This window comes from Pseudochaenichthys georgianus, chromosome 11 (genome assembly GCF_902827115.2).
Source record: "Pseudochaenichthys georgianus chromosome 11, fPseGeo1.2, whole genome shotgun sequence".
In the NCBI taxonomy this organism is placed as follows: Eukaryota; Metazoa; Chordata; class Actinopteri; order Perciformes; family Channichthyidae; genus Pseudochaenichthys; species Pseudochaenichthys georgianus.
Genome location: NC_047513.1, coordinates 31,236,816 through 31,259,949, shown reverse-complemented (window position 1 = coordinate 31,259,949; position 23,134 = coordinate 31,236,816). Strand labels below are relative to the sequence as shown.

General features: G+C 42.9%; 2 protein-coding genes across 4 annotated transcripts in view; both read left to right on the top strand.

Moving 5' to 3' along the window:
- Positions 1-23,134, top strand: part of LOC117455297 (CMP-N-acetylneuraminate-beta-galactosamide-alpha-2,3-sialyltransferase 2-like) — a 71,211-nt gene that overhangs the window by 1,200 nt on the left and 46,877 nt on the right. The gene's annotated exons all lie outside the window — the stretch shown is intronic.
- On the top strand, positions 10,900-12,966 carry LOC117455295 (uncharacterized). Of its 2 annotated transcripts, none has more exons than XM_071204752.1 (4): positions 10,900-10,971; positions 11,049-11,107; positions 11,188-12,833; positions 12,911-12,966. In XM_071204752.1, exons 1-3 carry the CDS (start codon positions 10,949-10,951, stop codon positions 12,828-12,830), a joined length of 1,725 nt encoding a protein of 574 aa, XP_071060853.1. In that variant the 5' UTR covers positions 10,900-10,948; the 3' UTR covers positions 12,831-12,833; positions 12,911-12,966. The 2 variants fall into 2 exon arrangements, with proteins under 2 accessions (XP_071060853.1, XP_033950628.1); XM_034094737.2 differs by having other exon boundaries at positions 11,185-12,833.

Below are 23,134 nucleotides of genomic sequence, written 5' to 3'. Positions count from 1 at the left end.
TAGCCAGTTGAGTAGCACTTGAAATACTTGGCTCTATGAAACCTGATGTACTTATATGATTCTGTTTTCTTCAAGGTTGTGTCTTCCTGGTCGAATGTACTTATTGTAAGTCGCTTTGGATAAAAGCGTCAGCTAAATGTAATGTAATGATTAGATAACTATCCCCCGAGCCTACGGGTGGAAGCTGGGGTGAAGCTGGGGTGGAGCTGGGGTAGTGGGGTGGAAGCATAGGCGGATTTTGCGGGGGGGCAGGGGGGGCATTGCCCCCCCCTAGTGGCTGAAATATGTTACAGCATTACTACTTCTAAAACTGTTCCAATACAAATATTTCGTATATCAATATTTTAATAGATGTAATATAATGATTGTTACAAAACAAATCTGAATAATATCATGTTTTGTTTGAAATAATTTTATTTTTGAGCAGTCGCATGTTGTGACGTGTGTGTGTGTGTGTGTGTGTGTGTGTGTGTGTGTGTGTGTGTGTGTGACGTATGAGGTTAAGGACACAAGTTCCCTCGCTTTTTTTTTTTTTACATACAAGTGATTCAGCTATTGTATTATAAGATATGCGGCGATTTTTAAAACTTCCAATTTCTGGGACGTTTAAGGCGTCTACTTCTGCACTAAGTAGGACACTGGTTAATAATAGTGTAGCGTGTTCAAGTAACCATGGGATATAGTAGTTATCAAATAAGTATAAGATGTGCACAGTTATGATAAGTTTTACAGATGCAATGCACTGTTGTTGGGGGGCAGTGGCGGCGCCAGAGATTTTCTCTAGGGGGTGCTGTGGGGTAGCTTGACGTTTCATAGAGGGTGCTCAAACATTAAGGGTTTCCCATTAATGCACCAGCGCTACAGTTGAATTTTCTACTGCAACACTCCCCACACGCACACACAGTGCACCCTCGACTGTTACAATGAAGGCTCGATAATAAGCTCACGGCATATAGGTGTAAGCAGGGGTAAAGTGCTATTTTTACAGGTGGGGGGTGGACCTCACCTCCTCTAGGAGGGACCTCACTTCCTCTAGTGGGGTCTGAGGGCATGCTTCCCCGGGAAGATTTTTTTTAAATATTTAAGTTAAAAGCGTCAATCTGGTGCACTTTGAGAGCAACATTAAGAGATCTATGGAGACATCTCTCATCACCCATATGAAACAGAACTGTAAACAGATTTTCTATTTCTTTATAGATATTTTACAAATCACTCCCCTTTTAAAACAAACCGTTTGAGACCCACTGAGATATCTAGACTAAAGTTAACTATCTAAACACTGAGAGTCCTTTACTTCACCTGAGCTGAGGTTATCTGAGACTCCGTCTGACAGGAGAGAGTTCTCCCTCCACCTTGTTGTTGAAAAAGCTCCTTATACCCGTTAGCTTGGCTAGCTAGCACCAGATACTAACCACAACGATCTCCAGTCGATACCCACCGGTGTGCATGCACACAAAATGGCTCGTGCCACACACACACAGAGCAGAGCTTGAATGAAACACAGAGACCCAGAAGTAAGCTATGCTATTATGTGCAGAATCCCTCTCGCTTTCAGGTGGTTTTGATTGAGTGTCCACACGTGGACGTTTAAGGACTAAAAAACGATCAATTTTTCACTTTGCTGTTAGCAAATAATTTGGCGCTCTAGCTAACAGGAAGTCAATCAAGTGTCACAAAGTAATTTAGCCTATGGGTAGGTCAAAAATCGAATGGGTGCTGGCCATTGGCCTAATCATATCACCTGTGTTGGCTTTATGTTTTTGGTCAAAAATGTGTTTGTTTCACATTTGCATTGATGTAATCAATATTTTTTCTAATTTAAAGGAGACCTATCATGCTATATTTAAATGATATAGTGTATGACCATACCTATATAAGGTATATTTATACATTTTATTTTTCAAAATACCAAACAGATCATTTTTTAGACATGCCTCGTTTCGCTCATTTTCGCTTTATTCCAAGCCCGTCTTTGAAAATTCTGAGCAGCAGCTGACCACGCCCCCCCTGCAGAAGAGCAGGCATGAGCCGGCGAGAGTCACGTTACCATGCTTGCTGTGATTACGAGTGTCGAATAAACATGTCATCTCAGAGCAATGCATGTGTTCAAGCATACTATCAATTTGATCCAGAAACTGACCCTGAAGCAGCGGAGGTTTTGGTGGAGGTGCAAAAATCTCGGTTGCAGCAGGACGTTTCTGAATGGTTAGCTGACAAGCTGTTGTCCCTATTTATTTTACTCTGTTACGATGCTTGCTCCTTATTCCGTTCATATTTTGGCTAATTAGCAAGAATGCAATGTGTACAGTTTGTAACGCAAAAACAGCGATATATATATATTTATAAAGGGAGACATTCATATTTTCAGCATATATACAATGGCCTCATTGCGTTTAATAGTTTACAGTCCTTTTCTTCCAACATCCTGCAACAACCGTTGGAAAGTTGAATAACTTAGGATGATAAAAAGTATAACTCCAACAACACCTCAGTTGTCAGCAATGTGTGTAGTTTCATGTGTTTTTAAAAGCTCAGTTATTGACTTCTTTGTGCAAATTGCGCCACGATGCCTTCTGAACGGAGAATGTGTGCTGCATGGAGATACCACAGGTAACATTTTTGATAGCTTTACTAAGTTGTCTGTTTAAATACATTTTTCACATGTCATTCAATATATGTTTATCACAATGTGTCAAGACGGATGCAGTAACTTGAGGACTCTGTAACCTGTATGGTGGACCATCCTGGATTGGAGCCTGTGTGCCTAAATGTGTTCTCCCTGCAAAATGCGTTGCATATTTACAGAGCTGAACATGGTGGACGACAGTTGAGACAAATAGAGCAGTGAGTGGTTTGTTTGTTTTGACTGAAATTGTAAAACGAATGCTAATATTGTTCATGGAAATAAATACTGGTGTATATAGCTTTATGCAATCTTTCATTCTGTCATTGTACTATTATATACTACACAGCAATGGCATAACACACCCATGTGTACGACAAAAAGGTCCACACACAACCTTATGCTTTTGAAATCAGAATATTCTTTACCCATCCATACATGAATAATCACGACACATTTTGATATCAACTTGGAACTTTATTGTCAAAATCAACGGTTAAAAAAACCCATAAAAAAAAACTAAATGTAGCCTACTTGTATTTTGTATAAATGACACTAAATATTTTTACAGAAGCTTTGTGAGCTGGTGCTGGGGCTTCCTTGGACGCAGGATCAGAGTGGTGATTCCGGCCTGCGTTGTCCTCAGGATACGCAGGGTGTTTCCTGATCCGTGAAATGTCGATGTTGGGTTCAGACAGCAGCCAAATTGAACCGTGTAGCATACCCGGCGATGACCTCCTCCCTGTCAGGTCGCTCATAATGGTGCAGGGTCCACAAAGACTTGGTCGAAGATGAGGTCCATCAAGTTGGCCACGTAGGGCTGTGCAATGGTAAAAAAAGCACAACAAAAAATGTGGTTTAGATTAGTATATGCATGTAAAAAACTGAAACTTCTTTCTAATTTTTTATTTTATATTTGTAAATAGTTGTATAATAAATATTTTAAACACTTACGGAATGTGGGGTCAGTCTTTACTGGTTTTGCTCTTCATTCTCCCTTCCTGGCCTTTGGGAACTGCAGTTTATACAGAGGGTTTCCAGTGGATGTAGTGGCTTGTGCATGCTCAGCGTTTTCATTGTCGTGCAGGGCTGCCATGTACAGTCTTTCATTTCCGCCATGATAAAAAAAAATGTAAATAATAGCAAAGGATGTACAAATTGTCACTAATTAGTAAGTATGTGAGGTGCTGGCCTGTAAAGAAGAACACATAGTTAGAACAAAATCATCTCAACTTAGTATTCAGGATGAGAAAATACTATTTGGATAAATATAGTCTGAAATCCCAAAAGATGGGGCTAAAACTCTCTATTTAGCAAAGCTCTCTATTTAGCAAATCTCTTTGCTTAGCCTTTTCCAATCTGAGTTAGTTTTGAACCGTAACGTGCATGCTGTGTTTCTGACTCAATGCAGATGATGTGTTGGAGAGGGGCTGAGCTCAGTAGACTGACTGTAATGAGTGCTAGCCACTAATTAGCCTGTTGCTAGAGGTAAGGCCTTGTCAACAACAACAGACCGACGGGGCTTTAGCTCAGTTTTACTCGTGGTGTGTGTGTCCCCTCGCATACATACACAGTGTTGTATCCTAACACACCCCCATTTATATTCATGTGCGCAAACAAGTAAACACACAAAAGCTTTTACATATAACGCTGCAAAACACGGCATGTCTCATTAGCGTAGCTTAGCTTACAGATCGATGATATCTGATCGTTCTTACAGACTACAATCACAAAAGCGTTTACATATAACGCTGGAAAAAACGGCACTTGCCTACAGAAGATTACGTTTGTTATTATAACTTACTCAATATGATTGTAGAGGATACAAAATACTAATAAATAGGAGAATAAATACTTGTGTTATCGCCTAGGGCGTGGCTTTACAGCCTTCACACAGATCGCCATTACGGCAGTATGTCTGAACATGTTAGCAAATGCCTGATAATTCAAATGACAAAGCAAAGACTGCGGAGCGTACAAAATAAAATGCTACAAAAATATATAAACACCTAACCGATTACTATTTGGGTTTGAGGCGACATTTATACGGCGAAGCTACATGCTACATGCTACAAGCTAGAGATAGCTTTATCAGGAAAAACACCGCTGAATAAAAACGTACAGCTTCAAAATTGGATGTGTCCTCACTGGCCTGGTCCCGGATGGTTGGTATTGATCCCGGGTTTAGCATTAGTTTGGAGGCATATCCGTGTTGGACTTGAGAGAAGTTAATAAACATGTCCGTCGTAAAATGTTTGGAACACACAAACAGAAATCTGCCGTGGTCTTCTGGCACATGTCCCTTGTAAATGAAGTCTAGCCACAGATTCATTTCTTTTTCCACTGATGGCATTGCATGCAGTCCCCTGTCCCGAGTCTTGCAGCCAACAACAGCACAACGTTTAACTATCTTAGACATCCTGGCAAGAGCAGGCAAAAACACAGATGTGGGTTGATTTAGCCTGCCGATAGCCTATATGCGAATGAGAGGTTTGGCAATGCACGTGGCCGTGGCTCATTCCCCTGATAGGTGGAGAGTTGACCAATAAGCCGAGGACTTCTCTGTGACGTAGAAAAGTATTGAAATCTGGATCCGTTTTTTTCAGATCCGTTGCAGCCCCTTTTTTAGAGATTTGGCGAAGGAGGAAAATAGAGAGGGTTGTGTTTTCTGACACTTGGTGAGTTCCCTGGAACACCGGGGACACATATGCATGTATAAAAGACGTACAAAGGTGCATTTTGCATGATAGGTCCCCTTTAAAATAGGCATTTTACACCGAGAATAAAACGAAGTTCGGCCATGTTTTTTTTTCTGCAGGGAGAAATTTGAAGATCACGTGACGTCAAACAGAGCACATGGTGTAGTCCAAACGATAGCTGGGGATTCTGGGTAGTGTAGTGTCTTCTGCCATCCTTTACTCCGAAAAAATATTTGTTTCTCCGAATCGAAGGGGAAAAATACAAAAGCATTGCACACAATTTAAACCAATCAATGTTGTGTAATTAACAAGGATAATCTGGTGTTTTTTAGTCGATGAGTAGTGCAGATATCACTGTAAAATCAATTGACAGTAAGAGGAATACTTACTTCCGGGTCTACAATTCTCCGTTATCCAATGAGAATGGACGCTCACATTGCCTTTAACGGCCCCTACACACGGCGGCGTGCGTTGCCGCTTCAACGCTTCTGCCCATTCACTTTGAATGAGTGACGTCACGATTCGCCGAACTGCATTGTGGGAGCAAAGCGTAGCTTCTCTCAAGGTGCTCGCTGCAAAAGTAGAGCAATGTTCTACTTTTGCCGCCTCGACGGAGGCGTCAGCCAATCAAATCCCTCTTATGTAAATCTGACAGTACAAGCAGTAGCCTCTCAGTAGTAATGATTTTATGTGCTTTTTTAACGATAAAATTGTTACTCTTAGAAACAAAATTAATGACCTCTTGCCTTCGACCAGTATAGTGTTATCAACAGCTCCCGGAATCGTAAGTTCTAATATTACACTAGATAGTAAACTAGAATGCTTTTCAGCCATTAACCTTGAACAATTACATTCAATGATTCTCTCTTCTAAACCATCAACGTGTATGTTAGACCCAATTCCAACTAAGCTGTTGAAGGAAGTTTTTCCATTAATTAGCACTTCTTTATTAAATATTATGAATATGTCTTTATTATCAGGCTATGTTCCACAATCATTCAAAGTAGCAGTGATAAAACCGCTTCTTAAAAAGCACAACCTCGATCCAGAGGTTTTAGCCAACTATAGACCTATTTCTAATCTTCCGTTCCTCTCAAAAATTCTTGAGAAAGCGGTCGCAAAACAGTTATGTGATTACTTAAAAAACAATGATTTATTTGAAGATTTTCAGTCTGGCTTTAGAACACATCATAGCACAGAGACAGCTCTGGTTAAAGTCACAAATGACATTCTAATAGCCTCAGACAAGGGACTTGTCTCTATTCTTGTTTTGCTCGATCTCAGTGCTGCATTTGATACTATCGACCATGATATCCTATTGCAAAGACTAGAGCACTTAGTTGGCATACAGGGAACTGCTTTAGGCTGGTTTAGGTCCTATCTATCTGAACGCTCTCAGTTTGTACGTGTTAACGATGAATCTTCCACGCAAACCAAAGTTAGCCATGGAGTGCCACAGGGCTCAGTGCTCGGACCTATTTTGTTCACATTATATATGCTTCCGTTAGGCAATATTATAAGGAATCATTCTGTAAACTTTCATTGTTATGCGGATGATACTCAACTATATTTATCAATCAAGCCTGATGAAATTAATCATCTAAATAAAATTCAAGACTGCCTTAAGGACTTAAAAACGTGGATGACCTTAAACTTTTTGATGTTAAACACGACCAAAACTGAAGTTATTGTACTTGGCCCGAAGAATCTACGAAACAAATTATCTAAAGACATACTAACTATGGATGGCATTAATTTGGCCTCCAGTGAGACTGTAAGGAATCTTGGTGTTATATTTGATCAGGATTTATCCTTTAACGCCCACATAAAATCAATTTCAAGGACCGCCTACTTCCATCTACGTAACATTGCAAAAATCAGGCATATCTTGCCTCAAAACGATGCAGAGAAACTAGTCCATGCATTTGTTACTTCTAGGCTGGATTATTGTAACTCTTTATTATCAGGGAGTACCAAGAAGTCAATCAAGTCGCTTCAGCTGATTCAAAATGCTGCGGCTCGTGTACTAACCAGAGTTAGGAAAAGGGACCACATTACTCCTGTTCTGGCTGCCTTACACTGGCTCCCTATAGAACACAGGATAGAATTTAAAATTCTTCTTCTCGCCTACAAAGCCCTTAATGGGCAGGCGCCATCTTACCTTAAAGAACTCATTATACCCTACTGTCCTACTAGGGCATTGCGTTCCAAGAATGCAGGGTTGTTGGTTGTTCCTAGAATCTTTAAAAGTACAATGGGAGCCAGAGCCTTTTCTTATCAAGCTCCACATTTGTGGAATCAGCTTCCAGTTTGTGTTCGGGCGGCAGACACCCTATCCGTTTTTAAGAGTGCACTTAAGACCTTCCTTTTTGATAAAGCTTATAGTTAGGGCTGATTAGATTCAGCCCCTAGTTTTGCTGATATAGGCTTAGTTTGTCGGGGGACATCTTACTTCTTCCTTCTCTCTGTCTATACCCGTGTACACTCATGTTCCGATTAACCCAGCTTCCCCAAATGTCTTTCTTTTTGGTGTCTATATACGCTGGGATCCGGAGTCATGGATGATCCTGCGGTCCTGTGTCCTGGATCGCGAGCGCTGGATCTTGAGTCGTGGCTGTGGTCCTGGATCATAGGTCCTGGATGGATATCCTCGTGGATTCATCTTCCTATTATACACACATGCATTTCCAAACATTTGGACTACCTATGTTGCAAATGTATTATCTTTTCAATTTACACACGGCATCTATTGCACGTCTGTCCGTCCTGGGAGAGGGATCCCTCCTCTGTTGCTCTCCCTGAGGTTTCTCCCATTTTTCCCTTTAAAACTGGGTTTTCTTTGGAAGTTTTTCCTTGCACGATGTGAGGGTCTAAGGACAGAGGGTGTCGTATTGTCATACTGATATTCTGTACACACTGTGAAGACCACTGAGACAAATGTAACATTTGTGATATTGGGCTATATAAATAAACATTGATTGATTGATTGATTGATTGATAGCCAATCAAACCGGGTGTATGTTGGGAGAGCCAGACCGCAGTTATTTCCCATATGTCAACAAAAGGAGGAGAAAATGATCGTGGCGGTGGGGAACATACAGGGATACAAACCGGAGGAGCCAGGCATGGGGGGAGGTGGCAAAGACAGTGGGGGAAACTGGTAGGTTTTCGCTTGTTTGGGGAGTTTATATCCAGTGTATTTCGTTTGAATGGACAGCTAGCAAGCATATACAGTATATATTTAGCCAGCATGGATGTAGCATGAATGCTTTGCTTTGTATGTCCGGGGCGGGACATTCATGTGGTTGGTTGTTGGTCGGGCTGCTCGCGTTGACTCCCCAAGCTCAAGACACGCCCACCGCCAAGCGGTAACGCACGCCGCCGTGTGTAGGGGCCGTAAGGGCAGTCGACACAAACGAATGCCGTGCTTCCATGAGCGTCCATAGAAGCATATGGACATCCCGGAAAGCTGAAAATGGACGCTAAGTGCCCCCCCCTTGTGTTGAAAATGGACGCAAAGGCCCCCCCCCCCTTGCGTTGGAAAAAGCCGACACAGGGGACTTGACATAACGTCAACATAGGCCGACCTGGGAGTGAGGATGTGTTGGTTTGATTCCACAATCAAACAACGATCAAATGGAATGTGCCTAATCACAAAGTATCCAGTGGCCTACACATGCCACTAGCCTACCGAAACTACTTCCATGAGCCTACATCGTGTGGTTTCCATAGCGACGTTTAGCGACACACAGCCGTTACACTGTTATATATTGTCTCTCGTTGGAAATCCATGATGACCCGCATTAGTGAAGAGTCTGGCACTGCTACGCGTTACACAAACCATTGCGTCAGAAGCACCTGCATACAGCGGCTGGCGGAGGCAGGGTTGGAGGCCAGAGCAATCATGTCCGTTAGCGGACATAAAAACGAGTCATCGCTTCGCAGCTACTGGGCTCCATCTCTAGACAACAGAAAGATGTGGAGCAACGCGCTTTTTGCCTGTCCGGGACACGCCATGAAACGGCCACTGGAGGAAAGCACTTCCTATAAGGTAGTCCTACCCGTGAACACCACGGCACCACCTGCAAAAAAGTCTGGCATGGAGTTCATGGAGAGCTGTTTCAAGAATTGCACTTTTAAAGGCAGCATGAACATCCACCTTCATTCTGAACCCAAAATGTTTCAGCACCATGGACAGCCTGATTTGATTTGTTCCGCTAATCCCACACAGTGATTACTCAGATATTTAAATAGCCTAATTCAAGAATTGTTTTCAATAAATTGTTTTCAATAAATTGGTTAATAATATATTATTTACTATAATTAGGCTATATCAACAACTGTAAGCGAGGAAGCAGGAGTGTTCGATTGATCGGCTATCGTTACCATGGGAACTACTTTCTAGGAACTACTTTCTGACGGAGATTAACTCCAGCAGAAAGCGTAGGTTTGGGAGCAATTTAGCCCACATTATGAAATTATTTTTACGATATTGTTGATTACAATGATAGTTTGTGTTATAGAATCGCAATCATACACTTGAGGCCGTTCTTGAACGTCATTATTTGTACGACAGTACTGCGGCAGGACCGAGGCGCTTGCGCCGAGGTCCGTACGCCTGTACTGGAGTCAAGAACGGCCTCTCGTGTGAATGCTTAAATCAATCATATCACAAGAATGGTTTACTCAAACAGCCAATGTAGTATAAAACACTTTAACACAAGTACAGAAGTAGCGTGCCTAAAACTGTTGCAAGTGTATTGAATTGTTTTATCTTAATGAAAACGCATGTGTTTGTGACTGAGTGAGCACATAACAGTATGATTCTTCTGAAAGCAGGACAGACAAACATGCACACAGTCTCTAATACCATAGCCAACAAAAAGGACTTGTAACAAAAGAAAAACTCAAATGAACATTCAAACTTGAATCTTGTTTTTCTTTGTCCTAAAGATATTCACAAAACCAATAACAGTACCAAAATACAAGCAAAAAAAGACGTGTGGTGTAGTGGGTTGTGCATTGGTGTTCAGATCAGGGGGTCACAGGTTCAAACCCCACTGCAGTCAGCATGTCGTTGTGTCCCTGAGACACTTCACCCCAAATTGCTCCTGTGGATTGTCCACAGTATTGAGTATGTAAGTCGCTTTGGATAAAAGCGTCTAACATAAGTGACATGTAATGTAATGTAACAACAGGGTGAAACAAAAACATATATTTGCTCTCCAATTACTTCAATAAATCCCAAATGTTTTCTGTTTTCACTTTCTTCATTTTACCCTGAGAAATGTAACAAAAACAAACAAGTTTCTTGAACAACTGAAAGTAACCCTTTGGGAGAAAGTCTGATTTACAAAATGGTCATTTAAGGGTTTGAGATATCGCTCTTTTACCTTACAGTTTTTTGCACAGGACTTAAGAACTCAGAGGTGACAGAAAATCAGAAAATCAACAGCACTCAGTTGCCACCCTGACAGCACAGCAGCACCTGTAGACAATCAGCTCATTAGGCCCTGATTGGCTGCAAGCTGCAATAAAGCCTCCTTTCTGCTGCTCAGACAAGCAGAGCAAGTCACTTCGGGGCTACTGGTTCTTTGCTGCTGTGTTGGAACAGAGAGAGAGAATCATGACTTGTGGAGTTCATTTGGGGTAAGTTTCTGCAGATATGCAAAGTTAATTGTTGTTCGCTGTCTGCGTTCTCTGATGTTTACATATTTTCTGTGCAGGATTGTCCTTATTGTCTTGGTTCAAGCAGAGCATGTGCGCTGTTTGTGGGCTTCAAAAGGTGAGCTAAGCACAACATTTCATTTAAGTGCTGTGAATGACTATAGCTGTGGCTTTAATATTATTCTTTTTCTGTAGCAGCTCAGAGCAAGATCAACAACACATATGTTGGCTTCAGGCAAAATAATCGGGAAGCTGGTGACGACTATCTCCAGAATCGACTCAGACCGGCCCTAAGCAGAAACTTAGACATACCTTCAGCTGTGGGCAGTCGTTTTAGCTGGGGGCCTTCTACTGGTGGCTACACACAAACTGTTTCACAGCCAGCTAAAAGTGGCTTGGCTAAAGTCAGGTTAGTGCAGGGCAGCTCAGTGTCAAAACCTAACTTGAATCGTGTGCCTAAACGGCGTGTTTATGGCCTTTCTACTGCTATTGCCGGTAGCTATTCTCTGAGTAAGAGCAGCAACAAGGAAGAGGGGAAGTCTTCCAGCCTGTTTGGTGCCGGCGATCCTGAGCCAAACCAAATCCCTGCACGGACCAAAACTTCCTCCAGTGTTCGCGCTAAGCTAGTGTCTAAAACGGATAAACCTTCCCGTCCCTCAGCTTCTAAAAACCCCAGCCAGACTGAGGTTGTGAACCCATACAAACTGTATTCAGGGAATGCAGGAAATGCCCGAAGAAGCTACAAGGCTACTTCCATGGCCTCAAGTTATGGCACTTCTCTTGAGTCCAATGTAGGAAATGGTCCCATCTTCAAGCCTCGCAGTTACTCAACGAGCTACGACTCCAAATCGTCCAGAGAGGGAACCTCTGGTAAGAAGTTAGCCCCGACCAAGACCCACATCATCCCTGATAGATTTGGTGGCTATGCTATCAGACGGCTGAAGGCTCCTGGGCAGGAGAAAGTGAGTGTCAGGAAGCCCCAGCAGGCCTACCAGACTCCCATCAAGGCCTACGTGGCCCCTCAGCGGCAAGCAACAAACCAGGCCTACAATGCTCCCAACAAGGCCCACAATGCTCCCAACAAGGCCTATAATGCTCCCCAGCAGCAGACTCTCAACAGGGCCCACGAGACTCCCAACAGGACCCCCAACAGGGCCCACAAGACTCCCAACAAGGCCTATAATGCTCCCCAGCAGCAGGCTCCCAACAGGGCCTACAAGGCTCCCAACAGGGCCTACGAGGCTCCCAACAGGGCCTACGAGGCTCCCAGCAGGGCCTACGAGGCTCCCAGCAGGGCCTACGAGACTCCCAACAGGGCCTACGAGACTCCCAGCAGGGCCTACGAGACTCCCAACAGGGCCTACGAGACTCCCAACAGGACACCCAACAGGGCCTACGAGGCTCCCAACAGGGCCTACGAGGCTCCCAACAGGGCCTACGAGACTCCCAACAGGGCCTACGAGACTCCCAACAGGGCCTACGAGACTCCCAACAGGGCCTACGAGACTCCCAACAGGGCCTACGAGACTCCCAACAGGACTCCCAACAGGGCCTACGAGACTCCCAACAGGACTCCCAACAGGGCCTACGAGACTCCCAACAGGACTCCCAACAGGCCCTACGAGACTACAAACAGGACCCCCAACAAGGCCTACGTAGCCCCTCAGCGGCAAGCAATGAACCAGGCCTACGAGGCTCCCAACAGGGCCTACGTGGCCCCTCAGAGGCAGGCTGAATCCCAGGCCTACATCTTTCCTCAGGTTGCTCCTCCCAAACCTCAAGTCCCGAGTGCTCACATAAATGCCAAATGGTTTAATGTCAGTCCAAAGTGGGGACAATAGCAGGTGAGTACTGTGCTCGCTTTCTTGCTGTTCTATACATTAACTTAAACCTGTTGACTAACGTGTGTTTGTTCTTACAGGTGCAGCTGGTGTCCTCGGATGAATATTTCGCTTTTTAAATAAATGCATGAATTTACCACCTGGTTGTGTCTTTCCTTCACCTTGTATTGTGGGATGGTGAATGCCTAAACATGAGTGCTTGTGGATGTAAGCTTGGTGCTCTCTAGTGTCTAAAAGGTGTGCATTTGGGCTTAACAGGTTAATACTTTACAGCGCTGACAAAAGATTGTGAAAATCCCCTTAGCAAAAACAAATGTCTCAATAGTTCTAGTTTAAACTATTGCAAATTTACAAAAGTGTGAGATATCTGCTTGTGGCACACTGGTTCTTAAAACAATGCAGTGTTTGCTTTTGAGTTGGACTTTTTACTTTGACCTTTACCAGTGGCACTCTTTATAATGTGACTCTTAGGTTTTAGCTCAAGTGGTAAAATATCTTATCACTTTAAGTGGCTCCCACTAAATGTACAAGTCAATTGATAGACATTGAGCACTAAACTTAAAACATGTCATTCCTTATCCCAATGTCTGCACTTGGAACTTTGAAAGTTCCTCAACTTGAATGCAAAGTGTACATGCTAGTGTAGACTGTGGCCATATTGGATTACATTTTTATAATAGATTGCCTTATAACATGGTAGTCTGATGAAACTTTTAATGTAAAGATATAAAAACCTTGCTTCTTTCAACATTAAACTTTGTAAACCAGGCTCTCTCAGGGGCGTTTCCTGGACCTGGAAACATTTGGGGCTTGGCCCACAGTGGCGGAGCCAGAGATTTTCTTTTGGGTGTGCTGTGGGGTAGCTTGACGTTTCATGGAGGGTGCTCAAACATTTAGGTTTTCCCATTAAGGTACCGGGCGCTACAGTGGAATGTTCTACTGCAACACTCCCCACACACAGTACACCCGTGACTGTTACAATAGGCGCGTTCACACTGCGGTACTTTTCCCACAAAGGTTCATGCGAACTCTTTAGTTCGCATGAACTAAGTACAGATCGCGTTCACACCAGAAAAAGTCCCCGGGGGTGGATTAGGCAAATGAAGCCGCTGACGTCACTTCTTCTTCTTCTGCTTTGGGTTTATTGGCAGGCCGCAAACCACTTCACGGCGAGTACAGTGGTGGCGGTATGCACCTTAAAGTTTCAATCCGCCAAAAACCGAGAGAAGAAGAACCAAGATAAGAACACACACTTCCGACCGCAGACCTCAAACATGATGGAGTTGACTGATGTTGTGGTTTTTGTGCTCGTGTTATACAGCGTTGTAACTGAGTTATTTAAGCCACAAAAGCAGATCTACACCACCTCAATTGAAATAGCAACGCTGCTTCGGAAGCGAAGACGGTTAAGAAGCGATAGCAAAAGGATTGGACGACGGAATGCACGCTCTCTGGCCTTGTTTGACCATAGGGCGGCTGAGGATGATGAGCGTTATCACGCCATAAGAACAGCAATGGTAAGTTATCAGTAAATAATAATACTATCTAATGTAGGATTTGTGGAGTTATGTGGGTCATTCCAGAATTGTAGGACATTTCATGTCTCCCATATAAAAAATCTTGGTGACCAACTTGCAAGTCAAATATAACATTTGAAATAGGGATTTTATTTACCTTTTTTGGTATTATTCTATTGATATATTTCTCTTGTAATGGTAAAATCAATTTGTTAAATCATAAACATATTTTAAATAACAGTAATTTTGCACAGAAGGTGTGTCCCTCAACATGCGTTTACAATCTTTTCAGTCTTAAAAGAGTGTGGCACTCTGACCCACTCCACCCTGTTACTGATATTTTCAGAATAAAGCATATTCATTTCAAAGTTATCTTTCTTGCATTAGATATCCAAGTTTGTCCTTGCCTTGAAAGTAGCATTACATGCTACATCTAGCAATAATTCCTGAGGTTAAAGCTCAAATTAGCATTGATTTTCAACCCTGTTACTATAATTAGAGTAACCGGGGTAATTCTTCATTGGAAAATATACATTTGATGCCTAGCTGGGCAAATCACTTTTTTTGATGGTTTATTATCTGTTTTTCCTAAATACATAACAATTTTTTATCAAATTTTAAAGGTTCATTTTTCAAAAATGTTGGTGTCTAAATTGTCCTCCAATTCTGGAATGACCCATGTTGAGCTAATTTGTGCCTTTGTATGTGTTCCAGATATGCGAATACTACGGTGCGCACCGTATCCCACGCTCTCTCTGGGTGAACAATAGAACCTCGGCCTGGTGGGAGACGGTGGTGCCAACGTACACCGATGAGCAGTGGATTAAAGATTTCCGAATGTCCAAGCAGTCTTTTCAATACCTCTGTTCTCGCCTGGGAGCAACGTTGGGGAGAAGCGACACAAACTTCCGGGAGTGTGTACCTGTATGTAAAAAAATCGCCATAGCACTGTGGAAACTTGCGACCAACTCTGAGTACAGGACCATCAATCATTTGTTTGGAGTCGGCAGATCTACGGTGTGTTGCTGTGTGCACGAGTTCTGCTCCTCTGTTGTGACGCTACTCCTTCCTGAGTTTATGCCATGGCCGAACTCTGAGAAGTTAAAGGAGATGGCGTTATTTTTTGAGCGCAGATGGGGTGTGCCACAGTGTGTAGGTGCAGTAGATGGATCACACATCCCCATTCTGAGACCAGAGGAACACCACAACGAGTATTTCAACCGCAAAGGCTGGCACTCGCTCGTCCTGCAGGGTGTTGTGGATGGCAAGGGCCTCTTTTGGAGTGTTTTTGTTGGCTTACCAGGTAGCATGCATGATAGCAGAGTGTTAGGCTTGTCATCACTGGGTAGTTTTGTGGATAGGGGTGGTCTACTTCCTCATGTGACAAGGGATATTGGTGGACATGATGTGGGTTACTATATCCTTGGTGACTCAGCCTACCCCCTGCAAAGATGGCTGATAAAACCGTTCCAAGATAATGGAAGGCTCACACCCGAGCAACATGTGTACAACTTCAAGACAAGCCGAGCACGAGTGGTGGTGGAGAACGCTTTTGGCAGACTGAAGGGCAGATGGAGGTGCTTGATGAAGCGAAACGACTGCAAGATTGACAAGATAAAAATCCAGGTGGCAGCATGTTGCATACTACATAACCTTTGTGAGAGTAATGGCGATGAGTACAGGGCCGAATGGACTGCCTTACCGGCGACCCAGCTTGATGGGCCAGCGCCAGCCATTGGCGAGGCTGGGGGGCAGCCTCCCCAAGACACGCGCACAGCCCTTATGAGGCATCTCAACAGTGTTGACATTTTTTAATTGACAATAAAACTGATATTTCTACAGTGCTTTTGGTTCTCTTTTATTTACCAGTCAAGACAGACACAATTACAATAGTGCAGACACACCAGTTATACGGGTACTTTACAACTATGTAAATTTATTTATATAGTGTCCTCAGGCTGATTTAGCAAAAGGATATTAACCCTTGTATTTTCATTATTTATCTCAATGATATGATAAATTATTTGTGTGTATGCGTAAGACTAAGAGAAATAAGCAAGATACAGGATCTGTTTAATCGCTATGTAGGTTCTCTTTTATTTAGCACAGTCAAGACATAATAACGGCATCACGCTGTCCCAGGTGTGTCGTATAAGTTAAAGTTTTAGTACCAAAACAATATAGTAACAGTGGCAATATATATATATAATAACAATACAAAATAAACTGTCCCAGGTGTAGGGATAGGCTCCGCAGCAGACACACACTAGTGCAAAAGTTAAGTGTCAGTATCAAAACAGTGGCAATATATATAACAACAATACAAAATAAACTGTCCCAGGTGTAGGGATAGGCTCCGCAGCAGACACACACTAGTGCAAGTAAAGTGTCAGTATCAAAACAGTGGCAATTACATTACATGTCATTTGTTAGATGCTTTTATCCAAAGCGACTTACATACTCAATACCGTGGACAACCACAGGAGCAATTTGGGGTGAAGTGTCTTGCCCAGGGACACAACGACATGCTGACTGCAGTAGGACTCGAACCGGCTACCCCCCGATTCAAAGTACAGCATAATATCCACTGAGCCACAGCCCCCCCCCCCCCCCCCCCCCCCCCCCCTATATATACACACTACAGCGAAGAAGGCCTGTTGGATTTAACCAGCTCGGAAAGCACTGCCAGAAGCCCAACCTGGAAGGCCTGTTGTTGCTGCGCAGACACCTCAGCCTGGCGCGCCGATGCCTCAGCCTGGCGCGACATCGCGTCAGCCTGGTACTTATGAACAGACAACATCTGTTCGTCGTGCATCTCCCTGCTGGCCATGGCACGTCGGTCCTCACTCTCCTTGCTGGCCATGGCACGCCGGTCCTCCATCGCCGCGATGGTGTCAAGGAAGCTCTCATCCCGAGCCCGCTTTCCTAAGAGGACAAATAAACAAGATACAAGATCAGTTTATTCTCCATGTAGTTTTACAACATACAAGGAATTTGTTTACTAGTAGGTTTTTCACGGAGACAACATTGGACAGGGTGCAGGCAGGGACAGTGTAAAAAATGCAGGTGTAAAGTAGAAGGTAAGATAGGATCAAATAGCATAATATATACACACACACACACTTTGTGTGTACATTCATACATATATATATACACACTTTGTGTGTACATACATACATACATACATATATACACACTTTGTGTGTACATATATATATATATATACACACTTTGTGTGTACATACATACATATATATATATATATACACACACACACATACACTTTGTGTGTACATATATATATATATACACACTTTGTGTGTACATACATACATATATATATATATATATACACACACACACTTTGTGTGTACATACATATATATATATATTAGTGCTGTCAAAATTATCGCGTTAACGGCGGTAATTAATTTTTTGAATTAATTGCGTTAAAATATTTAACGCATTTAACGCATGTGCAGAATGGCCCGCCCCATACGTGCCACCAGTGGCAGCGCCAGGGTATGGCTGGGGTAGGCTACACCCATACCAAGAAATGGCTTAGCCCCACCATGAAAAATGATGTTAAAGTAAGCAAAATAAAGTCTGCCAACTCGTGCAGAGTAAATTGCACAGACAGCAGTTAGTAAGATTGATTTCAGTAGCCACGGTTTTGAAAACTTTTGTCACGTAGTGATCGTCTTCTCAGTAGAACATCTTTGATAACGGCGTGGTGTTGTTGCAGGAAGTCCCGACGGAGAATACTCTTGCTGTAGTACAGGGCAGAGCCATATAATAGTAATAATATGGCTCTGGTACAGGGGTGCACATAACTGGTACGCAGGTTATGTGCGTAATCTGAAATGCGTACCGTCACTTGTGTCACAAAACGCATTTGCGTACCGACGTACTTGTGAAGCTTTTCCAGAAGGCGGTTAGATCACCGGACGACAGAGTCGGTCTCCGTGTGCACAGACAGGGCTGCTGTTAACGTCGGTCTGTACAACGGAACTGTGCCAAAACTACGCCAACCGGCTGCGGAGGGAGACTCCCCCCATCACTGGAGAAGTGCGCTAAAACAGCTGATCACAACGTTCACACTCTGTGGTCACGAAGTACTCCACTAGCGCCCCCCCCCTCTGTCGACTTTCCTGAAGTACTCCCCCGTTGATAGAAATCAACACGTAATGAATTAAGACCCCACGGTTTGATGATTGATAGGTGTGTGGGTTGTCTTTCATTTTGACATGCAGAAAAATGTTATAATAAACATAGATACTGTATGTTAAATGGATATATCCGCCTTCTTTCATTTATCTTTCCATTCCCACAACAATATACATAAATAAATGGCATATTTTGGACATAGTTCGAATGGTGTATAATCATGATTAATTAATTTTTAAGCTGTGATTAATCTGATTAAACATTTTAATCGTTTGACAGCCCTAATATATATATATATATATACACACACACACATACACTGTGTGTGTGTGTGTGTGTGTGTGTGTGTGTGTGTGTGTGTGTGTGTGTGTGTGTGGTGCCCTTATTTATTGTTTTGTATTTGTGAAGAGTGCTACGGTGGCCCTGAAGTGCAAGACACCACAGCATTTCAGAAAACACCACAGCATTTCAGAAAACACTACAGCATTTCACAAAACACTACAGCATTCCAGAAAATACCACAGCATTTCAGAAAACACTACAGCATTTCAGAAAACACTACAGCATTTCAGAAAACACTACAGCATTTCACAAAACACTACAGCATTTCACAAAACACTACAGCATTTCAGAAAACACCACAGCATTTCAGAAAACACTACAGCATTTCAGAAAACACTACAGCATTTCACAAAACACTACAGCATTTCAGAAAACACTACAGCATTTCACAAAACACTACAGCATTTCAGAAAACACCACAGCATTTCAGAAAACACTACAGCATTTCAGAAAACACTACAGCATTTCACAAAACACTACAGCATTTCAGAAAATACCACAGCATTTCAGAAAACACCACAGCATTTCAGAAAACACTACAGCATTTCACAAAACACTACAGCATTTCAGAAAACACCACAGCATTTCAGAAAACACTACAGCATTTCACAAAACACTACAGCATTTCACAAAACACTACAGCATTTCACAAAACACCACAGCATTTCAGAAAACACTACAGCATTTCACAAAACACTACAGCATTTCACAAAACACCACAGCATTTCACAAAACGCCGCAGCATTTCAGAAAACACCGCAGCATTTCAGAAAACACCACAGCATTTCACATTGGACGGAAAGGGTATTCCTTTAGGGAGAACACTTCTTGTTTGTGATTGGACAGAGCCAGCCAGAGAAGCACTGCTGTGATTGGTTGTTTTTGCTGCCAGTCAAGAAATGACGCTTCGTGATTAGCCCAACACATCAGCCGTTAGCTCAGCTGTTAGCACACACTCAGAGCTCACAGCTCCTCATATCTGTTCAGAAACTGGACAAAAGTTAAACATGTACAAACCACAGACTGTCTATGTCATGGTGAATACAGTCGCTGCTTTATTTATGTCTGTATGACGTTGTTGTGAGCGTGGACGGAGCAGCTACAGGTTAGTTTAGCCTGATGGATCCGATTCCGATAGGATTTACATGGAGATACGGCCCGCCCCCTCTCCAGCGTCTTGTTTGAATGACAGGAGTAAATACAGAATTAATGCTTTATTAACTCGTGGTTTTTAAGGGGCTTATCTCCATGTAAATACTATGGTAGACTACCCAATATTCACATCGCTCTAATTTCACCGCGGCTGCTCGAGTTTCACCGCGGCTGTCAGCTGTGTTTGCTCCTGTCAATGCTGTCATTCAAACAAGAGGCGCTGGAGAGGGGACGGGGCGTATCTCCATGTAAATCCTACAACAAAATGAACATATTTGACCGTGATTTAATTGTAATACACGTTTCAAAGTACCCTTTCCGTCGAATGTGAAATGCTGTGGTGTTTTCTGAAATGCTGTGGTGTTTTCTGAAATGCTGTGGTGTTTTGTGAAATGCTGTAGTGTTTTCTGAAATGCTGTAGTGTTTTGTGAAATGCTGTAGTGTTTTGTGAAATGCTGTGGTGTTTTGTGAAATGCTGTGGTGTTTTGTGAAATGCTGTGGTGTTTTGTGAAATGCTGTGGTGTTTTGTGAAATGCTGTGGTGTTTTCTGAAATGCTGTAGTGTTTTCTGAAATGCTGTGGTGTTTTGTGAAATGCTGTAGTGTTTTCTGAAATGCTGTGGTGTTTTCTGAAATGCTGTGGTGTCTTGCACTTCAGGGCCACCGTAGAATGCTTAATGTATGCTTGAACTTAGTTTTTTGTCAAAAAATCTTAGGAGTTTTCTTACCGGAAGTCATGCGACCTCTAGCCCGGAAGTTTACGTTTGTGAGAGAGTGAAAAAAGGCGCTAAAAGTGTAAACGATGTATTTTCACGGTGTTTCATAATTGTACCAAGATGGAAATAAACCTGATTAGTGGACATCAGTTCGATGCATAACGTTCTTTTCAAGACCAGAGTAGTAGTAGTGTGTTTGTATGTACCTTTGCGTTTGGTTGGTGGAAAGGGAGACGAGCGAGGACTGCTGTCCCGATCTGGAGGGGAAAGCTCACTCGTTTCTAGAAAGAGTTGTCCCATCTCTGCCCCTGAAAACACACGATTAGTTAGTGAAGCAAATTACAGAAACATTGCACACTTATTCACAAGTCAAAACGTTTTCACAGTGGACGAGAATAGCTAGCCAGCTAGCTGTTATTAGCCTGCTCGGGGTCGGCAGGCTAACAGTGTTAGCCAGTTCAGCCTAGCATGGCCAGCTCGATCTACTGAGCAAATAAAGTTACATATGAGACCAGTATTGTGCAGATTAAAACAGTGCAGTGCATGTAGTTTATTTTTACCTTCTTCGTCGTCGTCGTCGTCGTCGTCGTCGTTGAACACTGAATCCGCCATTTCAGCCGCCTCCCACACCAGCGCGCCCGAATCGATTGTCGACGCTGTGCCGGAGAATGAGGGCCTGTGGCCGAGCAGAGCATCTAATATATCGTACCATTTGCTCGTCCTCCGGTCGTTACCACTTTTATTATTGTGGTCCTTTATTTTTTTGTAGTCCTGCCTGAGCTTCTTTATTTTGTCCCTACATGAGTTAGCGCTGTGGAAGATTCCCAGGTCGCGTAACTTCAGTGAACAACGGTCGTACAACTTGGCATTGGAAACTGCCTTTAGCAGAAGCCGCTGGGTCGCGTCCTCGGAATAAATCGACAGAAGCGCCGACACATCCTCATCACTCCACCGCTCCGATGACTTCTTTGCAATAACTGCTGCCATAACTGCTTTCAAAAACAGTACTCTCTCCGTTGGTGCGCTGGGCAATAATGCGAGGAAATAAAAATGGCATTCTCAGAGTTTCACGGGGCGTGGTTTGCATTCCGCCCAGCCAATCAGAAATATAGCTCTTTTCTCAAAAAAGAGCCGTTCGAATGTCCCTGCTCTCTAGCAGGGACTTTCGAGGGGATTAAAAGGTTCGCATGAACTACTTTTAGTACCGGCTCTTTTTGGTGTGAACACGAGCATGAACTAAGTTCGCATGAACCTTTGTGGGAAAAGTACCGCAGTGTGAACGCGGCTCATGAAGGCTCGATAATCAGCTAAGGCCATATAGGGGTAAAGTGCTATCTTTTAGTATTTCATAACTGTTTTTAATTTATTCTCTTTGTTTTATAACTATAATGGTCATATAAAGGTGTGCCTTGGAATAATCTTTTACATAATAATTGCATTCACTGAACACGGGAAATTACAATCCTGCTGTCCTCTCTATAGTGTCATGATGTGGTGCAGGTGAAGCACGGTTAATGTATTATATTTCCGGGGCTACAGAAAAAACATTCTGGGCTCTATCAATATCTCTGTCCCTGATATGTAAATTGCAAATCCAAAGTGCCTCATTTTCATATGGAAAATTCAACCTGGTCTCACCAGAATGCGTGACTCCACTAGTGATGCTCAAAGAGCCGGCTCTTTTAAGTGAACGACGGGAGCCGGCTCTCGCCCGCGAACGAGCCGTTTTTTGTTTTGTTTTGCGGAGGGATCTAGATCGGCATGCAGGCACATTATGCGATGTGCAATGTGGACATTATCCCACTTATTACACATGGCCACATTCTCAACAAAGTAACGACATGACTCCCAATATTAATTGAAATGCTTGTATGGATTTAGAAAATGATTTTATTGATTTAAAAAAGAGTTTTATGTATTGATTTAAATTGACATGCCTCCGCTAAGAAAAGTAGTCCGTTGTTACTGTTTGAACTAACGTAGCAACGGCAGGAACTGTTTTGATAGTGTTTTTGAGGAGCTTTTTGATTACAGATTTGAAAACATCGTTGCTTGCTTTAAAAGTAGCACAATTCATGATGTCAAACCTTGGGAAGTATCTAGATATCCCTGCCCTAATGCCAAAGGAACTGGCAACTGAATATGTGTCGCCGTTTGATGTCTATGTCTGGACCGCTGCGTAAAAAGGAGGGTTTCTGCCCCATTACTTCTCTTCTTACATCTATAAGAATAAAACACGGAGGACGGAGATATCTTTTTGTCCCCCTCTTCTCCCCGCTGCAGCCCAGCAGCTGATCTCAAAGCACGCTCCCCTCTCCTGCAGGGAGAACAACTATATTTATATACTTTATATAGGTTGATACAGTAGCCCCTTTTTTAAAATAGTTTTTATAGGTGTTGACATTTGTTTTG

Excerpts from the sequence above, each read along its gene's own strand:
- LOC117455295 (XM_034094737.2), top strand. The coding sequence starts at position 10,949 with ATGACTTGTGGAGTTCATTTGGG. Across the intron at positions 10,972-11,048 it reads ACTTGTGGAGTTCATTTGGG|GATTGTCCTTATTGTCTTGG; the intron begins GTAAGTTTCTGC and ends TTTTCTGTGCAG. Across the intron at positions 11,108-11,184 it reads CTGTTTGTGGGCTTCAAAAG|CAGCTCAGAGCAAGATCAAC; the intron begins GTGAGCTAAGCA and ends CTTTTTCTGTAG.